The sequence below is a fragment of the Pongo abelii genome, chromosome 2 (assembly GCF_028885655.2).
Source record: "Pongo abelii isolate AG06213 chromosome 2, NHGRI_mPonAbe1-v2.0_pri, whole genome shotgun sequence".
Taxonomy (NCBI): domain Eukaryota; kingdom Metazoa; phylum Chordata; class Mammalia; order Primates; family Hominidae; genus Pongo; species Pongo abelii.
The window spans coordinates 13,373,738-13,396,881 of NC_085928.1; the positions used below are offsets into that span (position 1 = coordinate 13,373,738).

The 23,144-nt window shown below is 43.8% G+C and overlaps 1 protein-coding gene across 24 annotated transcripts in view; it reads right to left on the reverse strand.

The window, feature by feature from the left end:
* The window catches only part of KALRN (kalirin RhoGEF kinase), a 687,608-nt gene that overhangs the window by 55,301 nt on the left and 609,163 nt on the right, over positions 1-23,144 (reverse strand). For 23 of the 24 annotated variants that reach the window (XM_054551360.2, XM_054551365.2, XM_054551362.2 and 20 more), the window contains 10 exons: positions 16,679-16,809; positions 11,943-12,009; positions 10,072-10,175; positions 9,821-9,890; positions 9,114-9,200; positions 8,177-8,269; positions 6,693-6,743; positions 5,738-5,815; positions 1,068-1,253; positions 519-690 (listed from right to left, as the gene is read on the reverse strand). In XM_054551360.2, coding sequence (XP_054407335.2) covers positions 519-690; positions 1,068-1,253; positions 5,738-5,815; positions 6,693-6,743; positions 8,177-8,269; positions 9,114-9,200; positions 9,821-9,890; positions 10,072-10,175; positions 11,943-12,009; positions 16,679-16,809 — 1,039 coding nt within the window. Of the gene's footprint in view, positions 1-518; positions 691-1,067; positions 1,254-5,737; positions 5,816-6,576; positions 6,658-6,692; positions 6,744-8,176; positions 8,270-9,113; positions 9,201-9,820; positions 9,891-10,071; positions 10,176-11,942; positions 12,010-16,678; positions 16,810-23,144 lie in introns of all 24 variants that reach the window. The other variant, XM_054551379.2, reaches the window with a different exon arrangement.

Below are 23,144 nucleotides of genomic sequence, written 5' to 3' on the forward strand. Positions count from 1 at the left end.
AAATTGAAAGTTAGCAATCATCTCTCATTTAAAAGGGGTAAGGTTGGCTAGCAACGTGGCTTATGTAGGCTCTCACACTGTTGGGAGCAGAGGAGGGATTTGACCTGATTGGCCAAACTCTCATTTATCTCTAGTTAACACTAGAGAAGCTGTGAAAAGTGGAAAAACACATGTCATTTCTAGCCAGCCCTGGTCCCTTAGACACAAAGGATGGGCCTATCTCAGACTTTTGCCCAAATTAGTACCAGGTGGTAGTGATTGTCACAAGACATATATCCTGTGTCCTATAAGCGAAATCTCTTCTATCAGAAAGATGGAGCTTCTTTTTCATACCCTATCTGTTGTGCTTGTGTATTCAGATTCAGAAAAATTCTAAAGTGTTTCTGAAAACGATGAAGTTGGAGTTCCTATGAAATGTGATCTGGGTTCATAACTCAACATGAACCCAGACCCAAGGAAGCTCAGAGGTTGTGAAGTCCCCTGACATAGCCCTGCAAGAAACCAAGCCCAGCACCCACCATTCAAAAAGTCTCGCTGTGTTTCTAAGACTTGATTGATGTCCTGCACCCAGGCCTGCTGGATGTCAGCGTTGGCGGCTTGCAGAATGACCCTCTCAGAAGTCTCCCTGTTCATGAGTGCAAACTTGCAGGGATCATTGTCCACATTCTCCTCCAGGACCAAGTAATTCATCTGGAAGAAAACAAGTTTATCCTTTTTACATTTAAGAGATTTTTTAAAAATCAGCAACATATTACTGTTCCTCAAAGTTTCTATTTCAGGACAAGCTTCCAAATTTTGCACTGGATCTAGCAGGACAGCACTTAGGTTTTTGTCTCTGGGTGAGTGACACGATCCCAGGGAACCTGCAGGATCATGCTGGAGACTGGCTCAGCCTGTCACTTCAGCTCACAGATAATCACTGTTGTTCAACCTCCATGACCGAATGTTATTAGGCTGAAAGATCTTCACGGTTCTGGATGTCGCAACTCCAGTGCCTCGTCTTAGGGAAGCAGCTCCCAAGAACTGGGCTCTTCCTTGCCTCTTCTCATCACCATTGGGATCCTCACCTTGATGCTCCTTTTGAACATGTAGCCAGGGGTGAGGGATCCCTTCCTGAGCAGTTCACTGAAGATGACAATCTGCTCGAAGAGGAACACGCGCCTCTCTTTGGTCCGGGACTGCATGCCCGCATCCAGCTCGATCACATAGAATGTGTCCTGCTGCAGCAGCTTCCCCTGAGCAGTCAGGGTGCCCTGAAGGAAAGACGGGCTGGGGTGAAGTGAATGAAAAATGGGGAGAGGGCCACTGCCCTCTGGGTCCACAGAACCTCCCCATCTGGGGATATGGGCAACAGATCTGACAACAAAAGCCTCAGGGCTCTAGGAAGAGACTGAATTAGGACCCACCCACTCATCCAGGGGCCGACCTTGGCCACTTTCCTGTTCACACCAGGGCCCTGGAGGGAAAGGGAAAGCAAGCTGCGGAACCACTGAGAAACAGCTCCAGGAAAATGCCAGAAGGCAGGAAGGTAATATTATTAGCAGAAAAGTCATAATCCTGGCCCTTCTTGTTTTTTATTGAAAGGACAATAGAAAGTAGGTGACACTTGGAGCTAGAAGTGGCCTTTCCATCCTCAGAGCTCTGAGAACTGTGCCTGCCTGGTTCCTTTGCAGTATGGGCCAAGGACCAAGGGCATTCTCATGGCCACCAACCTTGAACTCACCTGTAGACAAGGGAAGTGATGAAGGCAGGACCACAGATACTCTGATAAGTCACTCCCCTCTCTTCTTCAATTATTTTAGGACGGGGAAATTCTGAAATCTTAGTTTCTAGTTATAGGCCAACAGGTAAAGTTGGGGGTACTATAGATAGGTCTTCATATTTTATAAGCTGGTAGATACTTTTCTGGGTTCTGTGATTCTTCTAAAAATGACTCCAGGGTGGATGCAGTGGCTCATGCCTGTAATCCCAGAACTTTGAGAGGCCAAGGCAGGTGGATTACCTGACGTCAGGAGTTCAAGACCAGCCTGCCCAACATGGCAAAACCTCATCTCTACTAAAAATATAAAAATCAGCTGGGTGTGGTGGCGTGTGCCTGTAGTCCCAGCTACTTAGGAGGCTGAGGCACGGGGATCACTTGAACCTGGGAGGCAGAGGTTGTGGTGAGCCAAAACTGCACCACTGCACTCCAATCTGGGCAACAGAGTGAGATTCTGTATATAAATAAATAAATAAATAAACTTTCAAAAATTAATAAAATAAAAAAAATAAAAATGATTCCAGCTACTAGGCCACCTGACATCTAGCTGAGGAGGTAGAACCTATTTGGTTTGCCAGTTTCTAATGAGATTTTTGGAGACATCTTCACAGCTTCAAAGGGAATACGGCCCAACCCAGAAAGTCTTCCCAGACTCTGTCAGAGCACCTTGCATTTCTATTGCTTCACAACAAGAAGACCCTGACATCAGAGAGAGCAATCAGAGGGCCTCCTCTGAAATGCAGGTGCTCTTTCTCAGGCGACAACTCTGCCCTTTGGCACAAATGTGGCAATTCCCTTCATGTGATGCCTTATTTCAAACACTACCCAGCAGAGGGGTCATTTTTCTTTTGTGTTCCTGAGAAGTGCCTGCCCTCTGCTTGGATCATGGCTCCTTACTGCCAATGTCAGCAGCCAAACAGGCTTATCTCTACTCTGGTCTAAAGTTAATATTAAGCCAATGACCAGCTAGCCAGGAAAGCTCTATTAATATTACACAAGAACCTCTCATGGGTTATAACTCGGCCAGCACCAAAGGGAAAGCCAGAGGATCTGAAAGTGGGGGGGAATTTAAAAGAGGAGGCTCTAACTTCTCTCAAGCCCAAAGCCATGGGCTGAGGGAATAGACACATGCTCACTGTTCTTCCCAGTTAGCTGAAGGAATGGAAAAAGGAGGTTCTGGTGGCTTGACAAAAACAAGAGACAGCAGTGCTTAATTTAAAAGCTTGATTCTGGGCTGGGTGCAGTGGCTCATGCCTGTAATCCTAGCACTTTGGGAGGCCGAGGCCGGTGGATCACCAGGTCAGGAGATCGAGATCAGCCTGGCCAGCATGGTAAAATCCCGTCTCTACTAAAAATACAAAAATTAGCTGGGCGTGGCACCGCCTGCCTGTAATCCCAGCTACTTGGGAGGCTGAGGCAGGAGAATCGCCTGAACCCAGGAGGCAGAGGTTGCAGTGAGCTGAGATCATGTCACTGCACTCCAGCCTGGGTGACAGAGCAAGACTCTGTCTCAAAAAAAAAAACAAAAAGCTTGATTCTGTGCTTGTGGGTGCCCTTATATGGACACACACACACACACACACTCACATGTACAACACAGCTCCTGTGAAGTTTAACTTGGGATAGACAGCACAATCAGACGCCACTCCTCCTGCCAGTGGTCACTTCCTCCAGAGACCCAGAGAAGCACAGTTAGACTCCTGTTCAGAAAACATGGGGTCTTCAAGGTTGAAGAGCAAAAGGGATCTCTTGGTTTGTTCAGTATAGCCTCAGACCTGACGTAATGCCAAGTGAAAAAGTATAAAACTCCACCCAGTATGACTGAAGAAAAATGGTTAAGAACTCAGTGTGTGTCTGCCGAGTAACCCTGCTTACACTAATGTCTCCAGCCTGCTTTGGAAGACCAACAGCCTATGAAAAATGCACAGCAAAGAAAACCATCCACATAGTTCCTGTCACAGCAAAGCATGAAAACCAGACAGGGACACATGTGATGGGCTGAAAGGGCAAGGAGGAGAAGAGAATTTGGCTCAAGAATGTCATGAATCCAATGCATGAAAGCAAACTTAAATATACTATCCCCTAAATTACTCACACAGTGGTATCAGTATGAGTCAACTATATCTCTGTCTTGTATCTATTTCATTCTAGTTTAGCCAGAAAAAAAAAAAAAGCTATTTATTTCTGAATTATCTCAAATTCTAGGAATCCCTTTGGCCCAAAAAGGAATAATGAAAGCTTAGGTTTCAAACTGCTGGGAAATAAAAGATCCACATCTTTCTCTAAGGGGATCAACAACTACTAGGTACCAATCAATAATTGTGTCAGTTCCAATTTTATCATATTAATCTTAAAAACATATTGTGTGTGGTTAATTTATTAGGTTTGGATATACATTAATAACAGTCAGTTATTAAGTTTAAATTAGAAAGTCAATTTCCTCTTCAAAGGTTCACTGTTATGGGCTGAATTGTGTTTTCTCTCCCTCCATGCCCCCATCAATTCCTATGTTGAAGTCCTAGCCCCTAAAGTCCCAGAATGTCAGCATGTGACCTTATTGGGAAATGGGGTCTTTACAGAGGCAATCAAGTTAAAGTGAAGTGGTCATGCCAGTAAGCCCTAATAGAATATGACTGATGTCCTTATTAAAAAAAAGGAAACGGCCCGGCGTGGTGGCTCACGCCTATAATCCCAGCACTTTGAGAGGCCGAGGCGGGCAGATCACCTGAGGTCGGGAGTTTGAGACTAGCCTGACCAACATGGAGAAACCCCGTCTCTACTAAAAATACAAAAAATTAGCCGGGTGTGGTGGCACATGCCTGTAATCCCAGCTACTCAGGAGGCTGAGGCAGGAGAATCGCTTGAACCCAGGAGGAGGAGGTTTTGTCGCCACTGCACTGCAGCCTGGGCAACAAGAGCAAAACTCTGTTTAAAAAAAAAAGGAAACTTGGCCACAGAGATAACACAGAGGGAAGGGAATGTGAAGCTACAGGGAGAATGCCATGTGAACATAAAGACAGCCATCTACAAGCCAAAGAGAAAGGCCTGGGACAGACCCCTCCCTCACAGCTCTCAGGAGGAATCAACTTGACAGTACCTTGATTTCAGACCTCTAGCCTCTAGAAATGTGAGACAATAAATCTCTGTTGTTTAAGCTGCCCAATTTATGGTACTTTGTTTTGGCAGCCCTAGTAAACTTGTATATTCACTTAAACCAAAATCTTCGGGACACAGCCATTTCCCTGCAGACTTGATTCCTCTCTTCAAATAACAGAACTTTGTACTGTAATGTTTTAGAGTTTTAACTATTCATTTAACTAAAAAGCCACAACCACCTTCTCAAAAAACAGGTGTTCCATTCTCCTGCCTAATTCCACTTCTATCACATAGTCCTGCTATCACTCACAGTCCTTGCATTTATCAATCAATAAGGGAAAGGAAGAGGTCACTATCAGGTCTAAACACTCATAAAGAACTCTGGGTCTTTCCTAGCCTGGCAACATGGCAAAACCCCATCTTCATAATACAAAAAATATTTAAAAATAAGCCAGGTATGGTGGTGTGTGCCTGGAGTCCAGCTTCTCAGGAGGCTGAGGTGGGATGGCTGCTCGAGCCCAGGAGGCTGAGGCTGCAGTAAGCCAGGATTGCACCACTCTGCACTCCAGCCTGGGTGACAGGGCAAGACCCTGTCTCAAAAAAAAAAAAAAAAAAAAGAATTCTGGGTCTTTCCAATCTCCTTGGAATTCTGACTTTGGTTTGGCCAAATGCTCTGTAAGTTCTTATGACCTCCCTACTGCTGGACTTCCTAAAGAGATGCATCTTCCAGGACTGTGAACCAGAGGGGCCCGGGTATGAAGGCATAGTGATGAGTGAAGGAGGCAGAGGCAGGAAACAAGGCTTCAAGGGGAGGAAGCCGCAACAGTCTGGACTCCTACTGTCCTGGAGAGAGTGGGCTTAGATGCATTCTTAAAGACTCACCTCAAAGCCCTGCAGACGTCCTAGATTCATCATGTCATTGCAGCGTTTGGGAACAAGGCACATTAACTCCACTGCTTTCTGTGGGAAAGAACAACTGTTACTCAGGAGGGAGAACAGCACTCAGGCAGGAAGCTCTTGGTAATTCAGTGCTGGAAAACAGGGACTTCATCTCTGGTGGCTCCTTTATTCTAGGAAGGGATGCTGGTTCTGGCTGTCCACTCTCAGAGAGTGTGGGGCTTTCTGTTCTAGAGGGAGGGTGTTGGTCCTCAGCACAGGGGCTCCATGTCAGTCACTGACCATATGTTGGGGGAATATTACTCAGCCCCTCCTTTCCCTACCTTCCTGTTTTTGTTCATCAATTCCCTTGCCTTCTCAGATTTTCTTTCTTCTCTCTGTTGCTTCCTGGCTGCCCAGGCAACAGCTTAGCCTGGCTTGTGAAACACTAGAGGTTTTAAACTAAAATTATCTGTCAGAATGGTCTGTAACCTCTCTGGCTTAAAATAATCCCATGGTGACATTGTCTCAAAGGACTTCACTTGGAAGTAGTCTGCAGGGTTTGGACAGGGAGGTGAAAATGGAATACTTTATATGTTTGACTCAAATAATACTTGCCTTCAAGAATAAAATTGCATACTGAGGCTTTTGTGCAACTTACGTCTAATCTCTGAAGGATATTAAGGGGTTACCCTTTCCCACTATGTGTCACCAGGAGCCAAAAGAACACCAGTAGGGCTAAGCTCTAGTCCACCCCAGGACAGATTTCTTGAGTTCTAGGAAACACTGTGTTAACACTTGCCATTCCTCAAGCAGGTACAAAGCTGTTTACAAGAGCCTCTTACTGTCTGAGAGGGGTCCACCTGGATCCATGGTCCTCCTGAGACAATCTTTTCCCCTCTAGAGAAAGATATCCAATATGGTCCCTAAGAACAGCAAGCATTACAAGCAGAAAACTCACCTCGATATCTGAACACTCCAAACCAGCCTTCTCACTGTATCTCAGGAAGTCCTAACAAGTAGGGGAAGCAGGGAAGAGTGTGGGAAGGGGTAAAATTAGTAAAATAGCTGGGAAAAAACTTATCATAAAAATACAATAACACCCTGGAGACTTTCCTTCCCAGCAGAAGTGGCAATGGTTTAGAGTAGCCGAGAAATGAAATTATGAGTCATGTAAGATGTAATAACATAGAGAGAACACCCAGAATATTCAAAATTTCTTTTCTTTTTTTTTTTTTTTTTTTTGAGACAGAGTCTCTCTGTTGCCCAGGCTGGGGTGCAGTGGTGCAATTTCGGCTCACTATAACCTGTGCCTCCTAGGTTCAAGCGATTCTCCTGCCTCAGCCTCCTGAGTAGCTGGGATTACAGGCAAGTGCCACCATGCTCAGCTAATTTTTGTATTTTCGGTAGAGACGTGTTTCGCCATGTTGGCCAGGTTGGTCTCGAACTCCTGACCTCAGGTGATCCACCTGCCTTGGTCTCCCAAAGTGCTGGGATTACAGGCGTGAGCGACTGCACCCAGCCTCAAAATTTCAAAGCTATGGGAGAAGGAAGAGTGAGAAGGAGGGAAGACAAAGGAAAGGGGGATTATGACAAGAAAGAAGAGAAAGGAAAGTTAAGTCTCTCTTTTCTATTTAGCCTCCTAGTTCCATAAGATGAATCAAGTTAAGCCATTGTTTAAAATATAATTAGGCCGGGCACAGTGGCTCATGCCTGTAATCTCAACACTTTGGGAGGCCGAGGTGGGAGGACTGCTTGAGGCCAGGAGTTTGAGACCAGCTTGAGCAACATAGTGAGACCCTGTCTCTACAAAAAAAATAAAAAATTAGCCAGGCATGATGGCATGCATCTGTTGTCCTAGCTATTTGGGAGGCTGAGAAGGGAGAATCGCTTGAGCTCAGGCATTTGTGGCTGCAGTGAGCTATGACTGTGCCACTGCACTGCAGCCTGGGTGACAGAGTGAGACCCTGCCTCAAATATATACATATATGTTATACTTTATAATATATATTGATTATATATAAAATATATTGATTTTATATATATATATATAAAATCAAATTTTAGGTATTACTAATCTAAGATTTCTAAAGCCTTGCCTTTCCCTTTCTTTCTCCCTTGTAGTTCACTCTGATTTCATATTCTTCTTATTTTTTAAAAGTATCAAGTCAATGATTGAGACAAAGTAAGAATGTGAATTGAAAAAATAAAATCAAGTAACAACCCACCTTAAGGGCAGGAAGAACAGCCATGCAGTTTATTTGCGGGCAAAGCTGACAGAGTAACCAGCAGTCGGATAAAAGTTCCCACATCCCTACCACCCCTCCCACAGTTCACAGTCCTTTGGGACAGTGTGGTGGAGGCAGAACCCCTAGCTCTACTGCTAACCTTCTCTGAGCCTGAGGGACCCTTCTCCAGCCCTCACCCAGGCTCCCAGCTTCTTACCTTGAGGAGCAACTGGTATTTTGTTATTCTCTGAATGGGCTTTATGAGGAAGTCACTCAGTGTCAGCCTCTGATTTATCTCCTGTTTTACCTCCTGAAACACAGGCAGCAATATTAGAATAAAAAGGAACTGAAGAACTGGGGTGCTCTGAATCAGGGTTCAAAGGCATGGAAGACAGGTCTGCATGTTTTCCAATGAAGTTGAAGAATCTTTAAGCAATGTGAGAGGTAAAATTGCCTAGAGGACTGTTCACTTGTTATGAACAACACGTAACACACATCACCACTGGCTTCCTGCCTTCCTCCCATGCTTTTACAGTGAGCACTTCCACACCTGGGTCTTCACCCCGGTCCTGGGAGACAAGCTGGAGGGGCCTTATTCTCTCCACCGCTTCAGGGCAAAGGCAGGGAAAAGGGGCTTCTCCTAGGAAGAAGCCTATGGAGCCGGGCCCTAAACTTAGATCTCCAAACACTCAGTTGAGCGCTCTTTCTAAGTGATGATTCTGCCTTTCTCCCAGCAAAATAAATCCTTCCGGGCTAGACCAAGCAGACTAGGAAGTGGCTGCAAACCCTTTAACCAACAGAAGGCTCCTCAGTAAGTGGTCCCTGGGGGACTGGTGGGTACAGTCTGCTCCAGGGTCACTTAAGAAGAACTGGAGCTACTCAAACCGTCTCTGTGTTCAGGCTTATTCTGCAAATGGGGGCTTCTCAAATCAGAACCCAGACTGGGCCACCTCAGCTCCTCTCAAGTGAAGGTGCTCATGAGAATTTAGCTAAGAAACTGCTTTCTTTGTTGAGGCAGCTATTCCTGCCATGAAGGGGTCAACGGTGCTGTGTGGGGGTCACATATGGATGGATGACGTCTGGTATTTCTGAAAGTGGCTGTCTTGGCCTGAGTTTTCCTCCCACCCCAGTTCAGCAAAGCCTGCACAGCTTACCTCAAAGTAGGCATCATACTCAGCAACGATGTACTCTGAGCGTGGCTTATTCTGACAATACCACACGTAGATGTGCAGCTTCCGCTCCTGAAAGAGCAGAGGGAGACATGTGGACAGTCAGGCATCTTGTGTCTTTTGTTCAATCTCAGAGTGCCGTGCTGGCCTCCACGTGGACAAAGGACAAAGGCACACTTGGGGATGCACCAAGGCAGCTGAATATCAGGGATATAAATGTGGTGGGCAAGAGCCACTTTCCAAATCGCCAAGGTGGTCAAAAAAACGAACAAAAAAACTTAGAGAGGGCTGAAAAGGAAGGTCAGTCAAGGAAGAGCAGAAGAGAAGAAATTTTATTTATTTATTTTCTGAGACAGGGTCTCGCTCTGTCACCCAGGCTGGAGTGCAGGGTGGGGCCATCATGGCTCACTGCAGTCTTGACCTCCGAGGCTCAAGCGATCCTCCTGCCTCAGCCCCCCAAGTGGCTAGGACTATAGGCATGTGCCACCAGCCCTGGTTAATTTTTAAATTCTTTGTAGAGACGGGGGCCTCACTATGTTGCCCAGGCTGGTCTCAATCAAGCCACCCTCCCACCTTGGCCTCCTAAAGTGTTGGAATTACAGGTGTGAGCCACTGTGCCTGGCCAGGATTTTAAAATGAATATAAATGAGCCTAGTGAAGGAGTTGGGGAGGAGGTGATGGGAGACACTCACATGCTTAATAAAGAGCTGTGCCAATCTGTCTTGCTCCTGGATACACTTTTCCAGTTCCGCCAGGAAAAAACTAAAAGGAGAAAGGGGATAAGAGAAGGAAGCCACATTATTCAGAACTGTATTATTTCTCAATAATAAGATGAGTTACAGAAGACTCTCCCTAAGCCCTACTCCTTGAGCCAGATGCAGGAAGAGGACTCAAGTCCTGGATTCCCAGGACACTGGATCCTCGGGGCAGCATTAACACTTACTCCTTATGCCAGTCATAAATCTGATGAATATTTCCAAACACGATTTTGTCCTTTCCTCGCATATCCTCAGGGACACCCTTTTCTTCTATTCTCTTCATGAAGCCCTGCAGCAGCAAAGGCAATGGTTAGTAGCATATTTTCACAGGAAAGCTTTCTGGGCCATGCCACACACCACAGCACCCCGCGAGCCCACACTCTCTGCGTGAGTTTGCGGACAAATGCTTCTGTGGTTTCTCACTATTCAACCAGGTCTTTTACCCCCGGTGCAGAGCAATAGAGAAAACTTTTATGAGTTTCAGGATCCCCTTCTTTGTCTCCAGTCCCCTTAAGCAGAGCACAGAAGAAAACAATAAGCTGTCCCTCTTCCTTCTCCCAATCCAAGTTAATCAGGTCTATAAAGGCTCAGAACTAGATACATCTGGCCTAGAAATAAGTCTTAATATGTTAATACTTTATAGTCTATAAAATGTGATCATAGAGAATTTCATTTCTGTTTTAAAATCAGTTTTGAGGTTGGACAGGTAGCATTAACCCCATCTGATGGACAAGAAAACCCAGGCACCTGGGTGTTGGATGATGACTTGTCCATAATCGCACCGCTGATGTCTGAGTTCCCTGCATTTCAGCCTCCCAGTCTTCAGACTCCCTCGTCCTCTACTCCTGGGCTGGACTGCATATGGAAGCTGTTGTACCTCTTCCACCCCCCAGCCCCACAAAAAGACAAGAATAACTTTCCATAAGTTAAAATTCAGGTCTTCTATATGCCTGGTTAATCTGTTTGTCCAAGGTTCAGGATAAGCAAATACAAAGCCCTAAGTCAGCAGATTTCACAGGATGGAAACTCAGGCCAAATGTAAGGAACCAGCAAGCAATGTAGGCTTTAGGCATAGAATTTTTATTTTTTTGTTTTATTTTTATTTTTATTTTTTTGAGATGGAGTCTCGCTCTGTCGCCTAGGCTGGAGTGCGGTGGCACGATCTCAGCTCACTGCAAGCTCTGCCTCCCAGGTTCACGCCATTCTCCTGCCTCAGCCTCCCGAGTAGCTGGGACTACAGGCGCCCACCACCACGCCCAGTTAATTTTTTTCTATTTTTAGTAGAGACGGGGTTTCACCGTGTTAGCCAGGATGGTCTCGATCTCCTGACCTCGTGATCCACCCGTCTCGGCCTTCCAAAGTGCTGGGATTACAGGCATGAGCCACCACACCTGGCCGAGAACTTTTAGACTTCATGTTCTTTCAATATGATTAACAACAGGGCTCTAAGCCATTCAAATTACCCATTTACTTTCTCAGGCTTTTTTGTTCATCCAAGTGTCTAAGTCCCTCTTAAGTGAATCCCTACAGAGCTAGGTTTGTTTAACTTACTACCAAGTTGACTCTTAACTCTGGACCTGTCAACCTTGCTCATTAGTGGGTTTTTCTTTTATCTGTCTTTTTGCTGGCTATAACACTTATCCTTAAAATCTATGGAAATGTATAAGCCCTAAGATCCCACCAAGAATGAACTGTTTTATGCCTATGTGGCTCATAGCTCTGAAGAATATATGTCCACATAGTTAAACATCAAAGAAAAGCTCTTAAGACAATAGCTTGGTCACCTAAAACAAAGTGGAATGAGTTCCACTCTAACCAAGAGGCTCCCCCAAATGCTATAACATTCGGGCCACTACTTTCCTCTAAATATCTTATTTCAAGGGGAAAAGAAAAACGTTGCCTACATATTCTACTTATTACCATTTTTATTTTCATTTCTGCAAGTGCTCAGACAGTAAAGTACATGTAACCATCAGATTAAAACACCTTGGCCTAGGTAGGGTCCAATGTGCTCCTGGTTGGGTGACCACAGACCCACCTGGAACCCTCTACTTACCTCCACCACAATGCCCAGATCCTTGACATAGTCTTTCTCTGTCTGTACCAGCTCATTCAGGACAAACCTGAGCAGGAGATTAAGAACAATGAGTGTTCCTCTTCATTGGTAAGTCAAAAATCTTCACTTAAGTTCACAGAAAAGTTACTTTGGCACCTTTATGACAAGACCCCTTAAAACACCCACACTTATCTCCTGGGAAAGATGCTTACGGATGCTTTCCCTACAGGAGGTCCTACTGAAGGGCTGAGGACACCAAGGCCAGAAAGGACTTCCCCAGGTTACGTAAAATAGTCACACGAAAAATGACGCTCAGCACTTAGCATTCTTCTTTCTATTCTTCATGTGTTTCTCCCTCACCTACAACTGAACAATTGTATAGACAGAGGGCAGAAAGAATGACAACCATTTTGGCAAAACTGAGTTCTGAAAGCTTTGAGGCTAGGCAGGGGTTAAGATGAGACTTTTCTTCCTTCATTTCAGCTCCATTCTTCACTTAACAAGAGGAGAAAGACATTTATTTGATTACCAACCTGTAAGTCCTCCAAGACAAGGATAGATATCAAATGAAGCTTTTAAGATATGGAAGCTGCAATTATTCAGATAGGTAACCATGGTAACTGGCCTGGAAAATCCCCAGTCAAGGCCAGAAAGATGGACTGCAGACATTCCAAAATCACACCTTTAATGCAGCACTACCTTCTCCAGGATGCAGGATTTAGCAATTACAAGGACATTTGCTCTCTTGGTTTCTTTCTTGTTAATTCTTTCTACCATTTACTATGTGCCACTCCCTTCATCTGGGTTTTCCCATGCTTATAATAAGGTAGGTATTGTAAAGCCTATTTTATATAAATGAAAATGTGGAGACAAAAAGATTAGGTAACCTGACCATGATTACAAAGTGAGTAACAGAGCCAGGATTTGAACCCAGTTGTGTAAGAGTCCAAAGACCATGCTCTTTCCCAGCAGCCCACTGCCTGGTAAACTACTCTGACTGGCTCTTGGGAGTCCCTGAAGCCTCAAACCCAAACACTCTTTCTGTCTTTTGTCCAGACACTAAAGAGCTTTACATAAAATGCTAATGTTGTGCACAGGGGCAGGGTGGTGCTGTGCAACCTACTGGAGTCAAACTCTTCCAATCTGATTGGAACGAGTTTTGCCTGGGACCACACAATTGCATTTTGGGCCCATGTAGCAGAAAGGATAAAGTTCTCAGATGTCAAAGTGGGACCCCAGCACAAGGGTTGTAACCATTTTGAACCCAGGAAGCAATTCATCTGAAATTCTTGCTCCGTATAGCCCCAGAAGCCACCACATTCCTGGGGCCTGGGGCCTCTGGGCAATGGGGAGGAAGCAGATGAACACATGCTTCTTTATCAGTGCACCCAGCACTTCCAACAGCTCCCTCTCCAGCACAGACAATCATGTGTTTTAGGCCACAGGAAGGAACTGGCAAGGCCAAATAGAAGCATTTAAATATATCTTTACCATGGCCCAAGTTACTGCCTGGTAGAAAGTGGCAAAAGAAAACCCACAGGAAAGTTAGAGTGGGAATATGGGGCTGGGAGGGCCCTCTGGAGATGAAGTCCAGCTCTCTGTCTCCAGGTGATATTTTTATCCTAAGCTATTTGCTGACAGATGAGGGCTATCTTTGGCTTCTCAGCCTTTAGAGAAGGGAACTGTATTAGGTGCTGCTAGTGGACCTGTCATCTCTTCCCTTGAAGGGTTAATGAAGGGAGACCATGACGTATTAAAAGACATTTTGAAAAGTGACATCAAGGATTTAAATTGCAGGCATTGCAAGGCAGTGCACAATTAATTGCCAAATGAACTGACAACAAGGCATGTTTTTCATGATAAGTTCTTATTAGTAGAAGTTATTTACAAACAAATGTTATTCTTTGGTCCAACTAAAATTATTTCAGCTACTGGTTAGAACCACTTCTAACCTCCTTTCACAGGGATAGGGAATGGCTGGTCTTCCACAGAAAATCCCTTAGATTCATTGCACTGGCTGTTCTCTCTCTTGAGAACACTTTTTCTCCATGGCTAACATACCTCCCCTGGTCTTTGTGCAAATGCCAGGGCCATTTAAAATTGCAGCATGGCCTCATTTATTCTCTGGATCTCCCTTACACTGCTCTATTTTTTTTTCTTTTTCTTGTTTCCAACATAATACATAATTTATTTTGTTTATTGTCTGATTTCTCCAACTAGAATTTAAACTTGCCATAAGAGCAAAGACTTATGTTGTTATTATTTGTCTTATTCACTGATGTATCCCACTGATGGTACATACTGGTGTTAGGCTGGTATTTGTTGAATGAATGACTAAAACTTGAAGACAAGTAACTCCATTCTCAACTTTTTTCTTCTTCTAGACAAATGACTATTTGTGTTCATCTTTTCTCCACAGCTCTCATTTAACCCTTTGACGCCATACTGCCATCTTCTGGATTGAGTCTTGGTTCGCTACACCCCTCAGCCTCTGGCCTCACATATGGTTTACAGTGAAACACCTATACACCACCCTTTCATCATGACCATAAAGTACAGCAGGAGAGAATAAGGATGAGATATAGTAAGAGGTATGAGATACTCTAACAGCTGCATTTTCAGGATAGCTCAGGATGTGAAGAGGTGTGGATTTTGGCAAGAATGAGAAGAGGGAGAAGAGATGCGCAAAGTGGGCAAAAGAGACAGCAAACTTTTGTGGCCTGTTGAATCTGGACAATGGCTTAAATGACTGCTCAAAGGCCGGTTCAAGCTACATGCTAAGAGTAGTGACTGGCGGCCGGGCGCGGTGGCTCACGCCTGTAATCCCAGCACTTTGGGAGGCTGAGGCAGGCGGATCATGAGGTCAGGAGATCGAGACCATCCTGGCTAACACGGTGAAACCCCGTCTCTACTAAAAATACAAAAAATTAGCCGGGCGCGGTGGCGGGCGCCTGTAGTCCCAGCTACTTGGGAGGCTGAGGCAGGAGAATGGTGTGAACCCGGGAGGCGGAGCTTGCAGTGAGCCGAGATAGCGCCGCTGCACTCCGGCCTGGGCAAAAGAGTGAGACTCCATCTCAAAAAACAAAAAAAAGAGTAGTGACTGGCTTTTCCCAGGGTCACCTGCCACCTCAGAGGTCACCTTTCTGACTTAAGCTTTGCTTTGACTTGACAAAGGACTAAGACATCAGCTCCAACTCGGCCTCACCTGTGTAACAACAACCTGAGAAGCTAAGGAGACTCAGCTTTGTGCAAGTTCTAGGAAATTTCCCTTTGGGGATGGCATTTACAACCTCTATTCCATTTACCAACTTCTTGGGGTTCCCCCTGAGTACTCATAAAGCTGACGGGGTAAATACAGAATTTCAGGATTTACATGCTACTTGTTCATCTCCACCATGAAATGATAGCCCTGCTTTCAAACCAGGCCTTCACTGTGATGTTCTCACTTTTGTTTCCTAGGAAACAGAAACTCATAAATAGACACTTTGTACATTTCTAGGTATCAGAAGGACCTGGCCTCACTTATTTTTGCTAGTTTTCATGTCTGTGGCTAGGCTAAAGGAGTGATGAATTTGAGAGAGAAAGGCAGGCTAATTAACAACAGGGAGGGAGCCTTCACACCTGCCTTCCCAGTTCTCACTACTGCTTATAATCTCTCACATGCTGAGCTATGTCTAAGACTCATCAGTAGCTCTGCTTCCAACACAGAGTCCAACCCTAAACAAGAAAACAAAAGTTGGCCGAGTGCAGTGGATCCTGCCTATAATCCCAACACTTTGGGAGGCTGAGGCAGGAGGATTACTTGAGCCTAGGAGTCCCAGACCAGCCAGGGCAACCAAGCGAGACTCCTTCTCTACAAAAAATAAAATAATTAGCCAGGCATGGTGGCGCACACCTGTAGTCCCAGCTACTTGGGAGGCTGAGATGAGAGGTTCCCTTGAGCCCAGGAGGTCAAGGCTGCAGTGAGCTATGATCATACCACTGTACTTTAATCTGGGTGACCAAGCAAGACCCTGTCTCAAAAAAAAAAAAAAAAAAAAAGAAAAGAAAAAGCAAATGAAAGTTTTGGAGGAGTTCTGCTTTTGCACTAGTGGTATCTGGTATATTCTTGATCAACTCAAATAATAGATTGTCTTCATATCAACATAGATAACTCTTGCATAACATGGGATTGTTCTGCATTATGAATTTTATTTTACCACTAACTATTCAAAGTGGAGAAGAAGTTCTCTTGGAACTAATCGCAGAAACAGATGCAAAATTAAAACCTTTGGAGAAGGAGTAGAGACAGGACCTGCTTGGTGGTACAACAGCTCCTTCCTCTATATATAACTTTCCTACATTTGGGGAAATGTTTTCTTAGGTGACCTCTATCAGACTTTCTGCTATGGTCAGAGACTCTCTGATTCTATAGGCCCTCAGTAACAGTCTCATAGTTTCCTCAACTTTGCCATTTTCCTTTTATCACTATGTTTTAAATTTCTAACAGATCTATAACCACACTTTGTCAGTAATAGCTGCTATCTCACAGAATATACTTTAGCCTAAACTTCAATCAAGTCAGTGCCAAAGTGGCTCAATGTTTATCAGTGCTATGCTGTACAGATCTGAGTCTTAGAATGAATGATGTCAGTGGAAACAGCGTGGGGAACCCCTCTTGAATTCTCCCCAACCTTTGTCCATTGTCCACCGCACTCACATGTACACCACAGGGAGGAACTGGGAAAGCCACTTACATCCTGCCTCTCAGGGCCTTGGCTTTCTGTTCTTCTTCCGGGTTTCTAGGAGGTGTGGGTGGGGCCATCCCCTCATTCAGGCAGCCTGCAGGGTCTTTCAAGCTCCCCCGGTATGAGCCTCCTTCTAGACTCTGAAAAGAGAGAATAAACAGGCTTAGAAAAGTGTACTTTGAAAAGTCATTTGGAATCCCTGTGTCCTCCCAGTCTAGCCACAGACAACATGGAAAATCAGTAGCCAAGGCTGTTCTCACCAAACCACAGTGAAGCACTAGCAGACCAGAGACTTTATCCTCCTGCAGCAGGGAGCCCAGAGCTGCCACCTTCTCAGGCAACCAGGATGTACTTGGCATCTATGTGCTGCCAATTTCCCAGACATAATGAAATTGTCAAAGTGACTATCTCTAGGTAAGAGCTCCAGAGGTAATGCTAACGATTGCAATTCTATACCAAATATGCAGTTACAAAAGAAAACAAGTGAAAAGGGTGAATATGGTACTCTAGAGGGAACTAAGGGTAAAAGAACCTAAATTTGAATCCCAGATCTGCTAGTCACTGAATGATTTATGTGAGATAGCTAAAATTGTTCCATGCTTCAGTTTTTCTCAGTTTTCAAATTAAATCTTCCCTCTCTACAGATTTCTAAGGAATAGGCAGAGATAATAGCTGTACAACCCCTTTGAAAAGTTAAAAATGTCCTATGATGATGAGGTTTTCCCCTGTCCCCATGGATGGAACTGCTAACGATAAAAATATTCAAAATGGAGTCAATCTTAACACTTTTATAAGTGTCCTGGAAGAAGGATTACACAGTGACATTTAGCATTTCATTATGCAAATTGGCAGAAGTAGTGTGGATACACAGTAAGGCTGGAGAGTAAGGTCAAGTTGGGCAACTGTAAAACAAATAATGAGAGACTAATCTAAGGCTATTCTTTATTATTATTATTATTATTATTATTATTATTATTATTATTATTATTTTATTTTAGAGACAGGGTCTCACTATGTTGCCCAGGCTGGTCTTGAACTCCTGGGCTCAAGTGATCCTCCCGCTTCAGTCTCCCAAAGTGTTGGGATTATAAGCATGAGCCAATGCACCCAGCCATAATATCTATCTATCTATCTATCTATCTATCTACCTATCTATCTATCTGTCTATCTCTTTTGAGACAGGGTCTCACTCTATTGCCCAGGCTGGAGTACAGTGGTACAATCATGGCTCACTGCAGCCTTGGCCTCCCAGGCTCAAGCAATCCTCTCACCTCAGCCTCCCAAATAGCTGGGACAGTCATGCACCACCATATCCAGCTAATCGTTTTTTGTTGTTGTTTTTTTTTAAGAGACTGGGTCTCATTACGTTGCCCAGGCTGGTCTTGAACTCCTGGGCTCAAGTGATACTCCCACCTCGGCCTCTCAAAATGCTGGCATTACAGGTGTGAGACACCGTGCCTGGCCCTAAACTGCTCTTACAAGATGCCTGCCTAAACCAGCTACTGCAGCTAACAGAAACAGTTTCATTTAGTAGTTTTTGAAAACATTAGCCCTAAGGTTAAAGTCACAAAGATTCAAAAAATGCAGTCCAAAAAGGTAATAGGAAGTAAAGGCTTCAGCCTGGCCTTCAGTGAGCTGCACTTGGAGTATTGTCACAATGCTCTTAGTTGCTCTATTTTAACATAGGCTAAACAGGTAGAAAAGAAAGGTCCAGAGAAATAAATAAAAAAGTAATGAGGTTCCTGATGGTCCATTTTATAAGAAAAAATGGAGAATATGAAGATTTGAATCTGAAAAACATAACACTAAGCAGAGATATCAAACTTCTTCCATTCCCCCACCCCCAAATTGACAAAATGTGCCAAGGGCTAAACATGAATTTGTTACCAACACTAGAAACTGGAACTAAGAGGACAGGGTCTTCAAACTCGATAGAGAATTTCTTTTAACTTGAGATAAAAGTATTCACAGAAGAAGTAATCAGCCATGGAAGTTGTTATATCCAGAGCAGCAGTATAGGCTAAAAATATGGAAAGGTCAAGAAGGGTTTAGCTCAATTTATAGATACAGGATCTGTAACCTGTTATTAAGGAAATGAGAGTGTCTGGTGCTGAGGCTTGACAACCAAGCACACAGGCAGGCATTCCAATGACATGTCTCCTGGTGCCATCACCAGAGACAGGCTCCTGGGCAGATGGGCCCAGCTGGTGATTGATCTGATTACATGCCTTTTACTTCCTCTTCTCTCCTTCTCCCCATTGTCCTGTTTCAGCCTTTGTTCTGCAGCCTGTTGAGTGGTAGCATGGTGACTGCAACGCCTGGGAAACAAGCCTTGGTTTATAGGCTCGCTTGACCATTAGATGCTGCTGAAGTTCATTCACAGTTCCATCCCTTTGCCCTTAGAAGAAGTGAATGTTTTCCTCTAGTGAGTTGCTGCTCAGTGGTATCCTCTGTGCTCCTACCTCTTCCCAGGGAGACACCTCTGCCCACAGGCACTCCCATGGAGCATCCAGCTTTGTGCGGTCCACTCTCAACCTTTCTACAGAACGAAGAACATCTGAGGAGTCCATTATGTCAAATGGGGAAATACTTCCATCTCCTCCTACCTGACCTGTTCTATGAGCAAAGTAGCCCAAGTTGTCTCTAGGGGAGGACTCTCTGGGATGGCAACAGTGAGAGAGAAGGACAAGAGGAAGAAATAATTTGGCTAAAGCTATATGCTAGGTAGTCTGCCTAAAACAATGGGTTTGATTTTAATGCTTGTAATAATTCAAGAGTGATTGCCTCTGAAGACCTAGCTACCTATGCTAGAGTTGGGATACTGAGCCCCAGCTAAGGGCAGCTAGGGTTGACCTAAAATTGTCTGTTCTGCTTCTGGGGGAAAACAGGCAGTGGTGGCCAGGTTTCTGCCATAGTGAGGACTTCTGCTCCACCTGGAGCTCAGGGCACAAATAGTCTCAGAGGACAAAGGAAAAGGTATATGGGGATAGAGCAACAAGTGTTCCCATAGTCCATCCAAGGATGGGGAATAGAAATGCAAATAGATTCAAATATGTGATGAAGTATGGAGGAAGGTCATCCCCATATTTAAAATGAGCACATTTCCTGGGCGCTGGATCTGGGATCATATACTCATAACTTGTCCCTTCTCTGGGCACCTATAAACACTCTTTACATACTCCCTGCATGGCATTCATCACATAGTATTGTAACCACTGATTTGAATTCAGGCAAATATTTATTGAACATCTACTACATGCTAAATATTTGCAAAGTGCTGAAGAAATGAGGATGAATAAGACAAAGCTCCCTGGCCTCCATAATCTAAGCCAAAACGGGCACTCTTGTAGAGACACAGGGTACAATGGAGGATGAACAAAAGGAGCAGGTGGCTCTATGGTGGGGTGGAGAAGGAAAGGAAAGACTTAATGGAAGAGGCAATGCTTGAACTGAGAATGGATAAATGAAGAGACTTTCACTGGATATGCCAAGGGCAGGACATTCCAGGCAGGAGCAGCATTGTGAGTATAGGGTGAAGGAGCAAATGACATGGGGGCAGCCTGGGAAGCTGAAAGTAGCCTGGTGTGGGCAGAGTACAGAGTGTGAGGGAAGGAGGTTGGCAAGTAACTGTGTGTTTTGTGAGTCTGGTTGAGTAGGTATTAAAGGAAGAGGGGATGAGGAGTGAAAACAGAATCCTGGAGAAGTTTGCAGGGATCAGATCATAAGGAACCTTGGCTGCATGGCATTAAGAAGTAGAGACTTGGCCGGGAATGGTGGCTCACGTCTGTAATGCCAGCAGTTTGGGAGGCTGTGGTGACAGGATCATTTGAGCTCAGGAGTTTGAACCGAGCCTGGGCAACATGGCGAGACTCCCATCTCTATTAAATACAAAAATTAAAATTAAAATTAAAATTAAAATAAAGAAGTAGAAACTTTACCTTCTAAGACCAATGATGGGAGGGTTGTAAGCGGGGAAATAACATGTTTTGATTTAAGACTTAGAAATGTCAGTCTTAATGTTCCAAAGATATTTTCATAATTTGGGACAATGTCTCTGATGTGATAGTAAAGAGAAACAGAACTTAAACTTTAAGTACTCTATGATTAACTATACTATTTTTGAAAGGGTCTAGAAGAAAACATATCAAAATTTCAACACTGAATATGTCTAGATGATGATTTATGTTTATACTCTTGTCATTTTTCCAAATTTTTTTGAATAAGCATATACTTCTTTTATTCATCAGAAAATAACTATTAATTTAAAAAAAATGGAAAAGAGGCTGGGCACAGTGGCTCATGTCCATAATCCCAACACTTTGGGAGGCCGAGGCGGGCAGATAACCTGAGGTCAGGAGTTCAAGACCAGCTTGGCCAACATGGTGAAACCCCATCTCTACTAAAAATACAAAAACTAGTCAGATGTGGTGGCACATGCCTGTAGTCCCAGCTACTCAGGAGGCTGAGGCAGGAGAATCACTTGAACCTGGGAGGTGGAGGTTGCAGTGATCCGAGGTCATGCAACTGCACTCCAGACTGGGTGACACAGCAAGGCTCTGTCTCAAAAAAAAAAAAAAAAGTAAATGAAAGATCCCTCTAGCAGTCACACAGAGAGACGTCGGACTAAAATCTGAGAGGAAATGATTTCCAACAGTCCAGAGAGGAGAGGATTTTGAGCATTAACCCTAGAGGCTGCGAGCTCCATATAAGGAAAATTCTGTGCTTGATTTCAAAGCCTGGTGTACACGAGGACTCCAAGAATTTATTAAATATGCTATGTAACTTGGGAAGAGATCAAAGCTCATGTGATGAGACAATGGGTAAGCTGGCTGGTCCAGTACCACCTACCACACCAAACAATCACCTCTTAGTTGCTCCTCTTTGATAAAAATTTGCATATCACAACTGTTAGGATGGCTATTATGAAAAAATAGGAGATCAGGGTCCGATTCCAAGACAGGGAGACAGCAAAAAATATAAAAATAAAAATAAAAAATAAGAGAGAACAAATGTTGGCAAGGGTGTGAAAAAAAGGGAACCCTAGTACATGTTGGTGGGAATGTAGATTTGTGTAGACATTTTGGAAAACAGTATGGAGGTTCCCAAATAAATTAAGAATAGAATTATCATATGACCCAATAATCCCTCTTCTGGGTATATACGCAAAGGTAATGAAGTCAGCTTTTCTTAAAATACCTGCACCCCCATGTTCATTGCAGTATTATTTACAATAGTATGATATGGAAACACCTAAGTGTTATTGATAGACAAATGGTTAAAGAAACTGTGATACACACACACACCCAGAGAGAGAGAGAGAGCGAGAGAAAGAGACAGAGAGACAGAGCGAGAGAGAAATATTATTCAGCCTTAAAACACAAGCAATGGGGAAAGGATTCTCTATTTAATAAATGGTGTTGGGAAAACTGGCTAGCCATATGCAGAAAACTGAAAGTGGACCCCTTCCTTACACCTTAAACAAAAATTAACTCAAGATGTATTAAAGACTTAAACACTTTTAAAACCTAAAACCTAAAAACACTAGAAGAAAATCTAGGCAATACCATTCAGGACATAGGCATGGGCAAAGACTATGATTAAAATACCAAAAGCAATGGCAACAAAAGCCAAAATTGACAAGTGGGATCTAATTAAATTAAAGAGCTTCTGCACAGCAGAAGAAACTATCATCAGAGTAAACAGGCAACCTACAGAATGGGAGAAAATTTTTGCAATCTATCCATCTGACAAAGGGCTAATATCCAGAATCTACAAAGAACTTAAAAAAATTTACAAGAAACAAACAAACAACCCCATCAAAAAGTGCACAAAGGATATGAACAGACACTTCTCAAAAGAAGACATTTATGCAGCCAACAACCATGAAAAAAAGCTCATCACCACTGGTCACTAGAGAAATGCAAATCAAAACCACAATGAGATACCATCTCATGCCAGTTAGAATGGGGATCATCAAAAAGTTAGGAAACAACAGATGCTAGAGAGGATGTGGAGAAATAGGAACACTTTTACACTGCTGGTGGGAGTGCAAATTAGTTCAACCATTGTGGAAGACAGTGTGGTGATTCCTCAAGGATCTAGAACCAGGAATACCATTTGACCCAACAATCCCATTATTGGGTATATACCCAAAAAGATTATAAATCATTCTACTACAAAGACACATGAACATGTATGTTTATTGCAGCACTGTTCACAATAACAAAGACTTGGAACCAACCCAAATGCCCATCAATGACAGACTGTATAAAGAAAATGTGGCACATATACACCATGGAATACTATGCAGTCATAAAAAAGGATGAGTTCATGTCCTTTGCAGGGACATGGATGAAGCTGGAAACCATCATTCTCACCAAACTAACACAGGAACAGAAAACCAAACACTGCATGTTCTCACTCATAAGTGGGAGATGAACAATGAGAACACATAGACACAGGGAGGGGAACATCA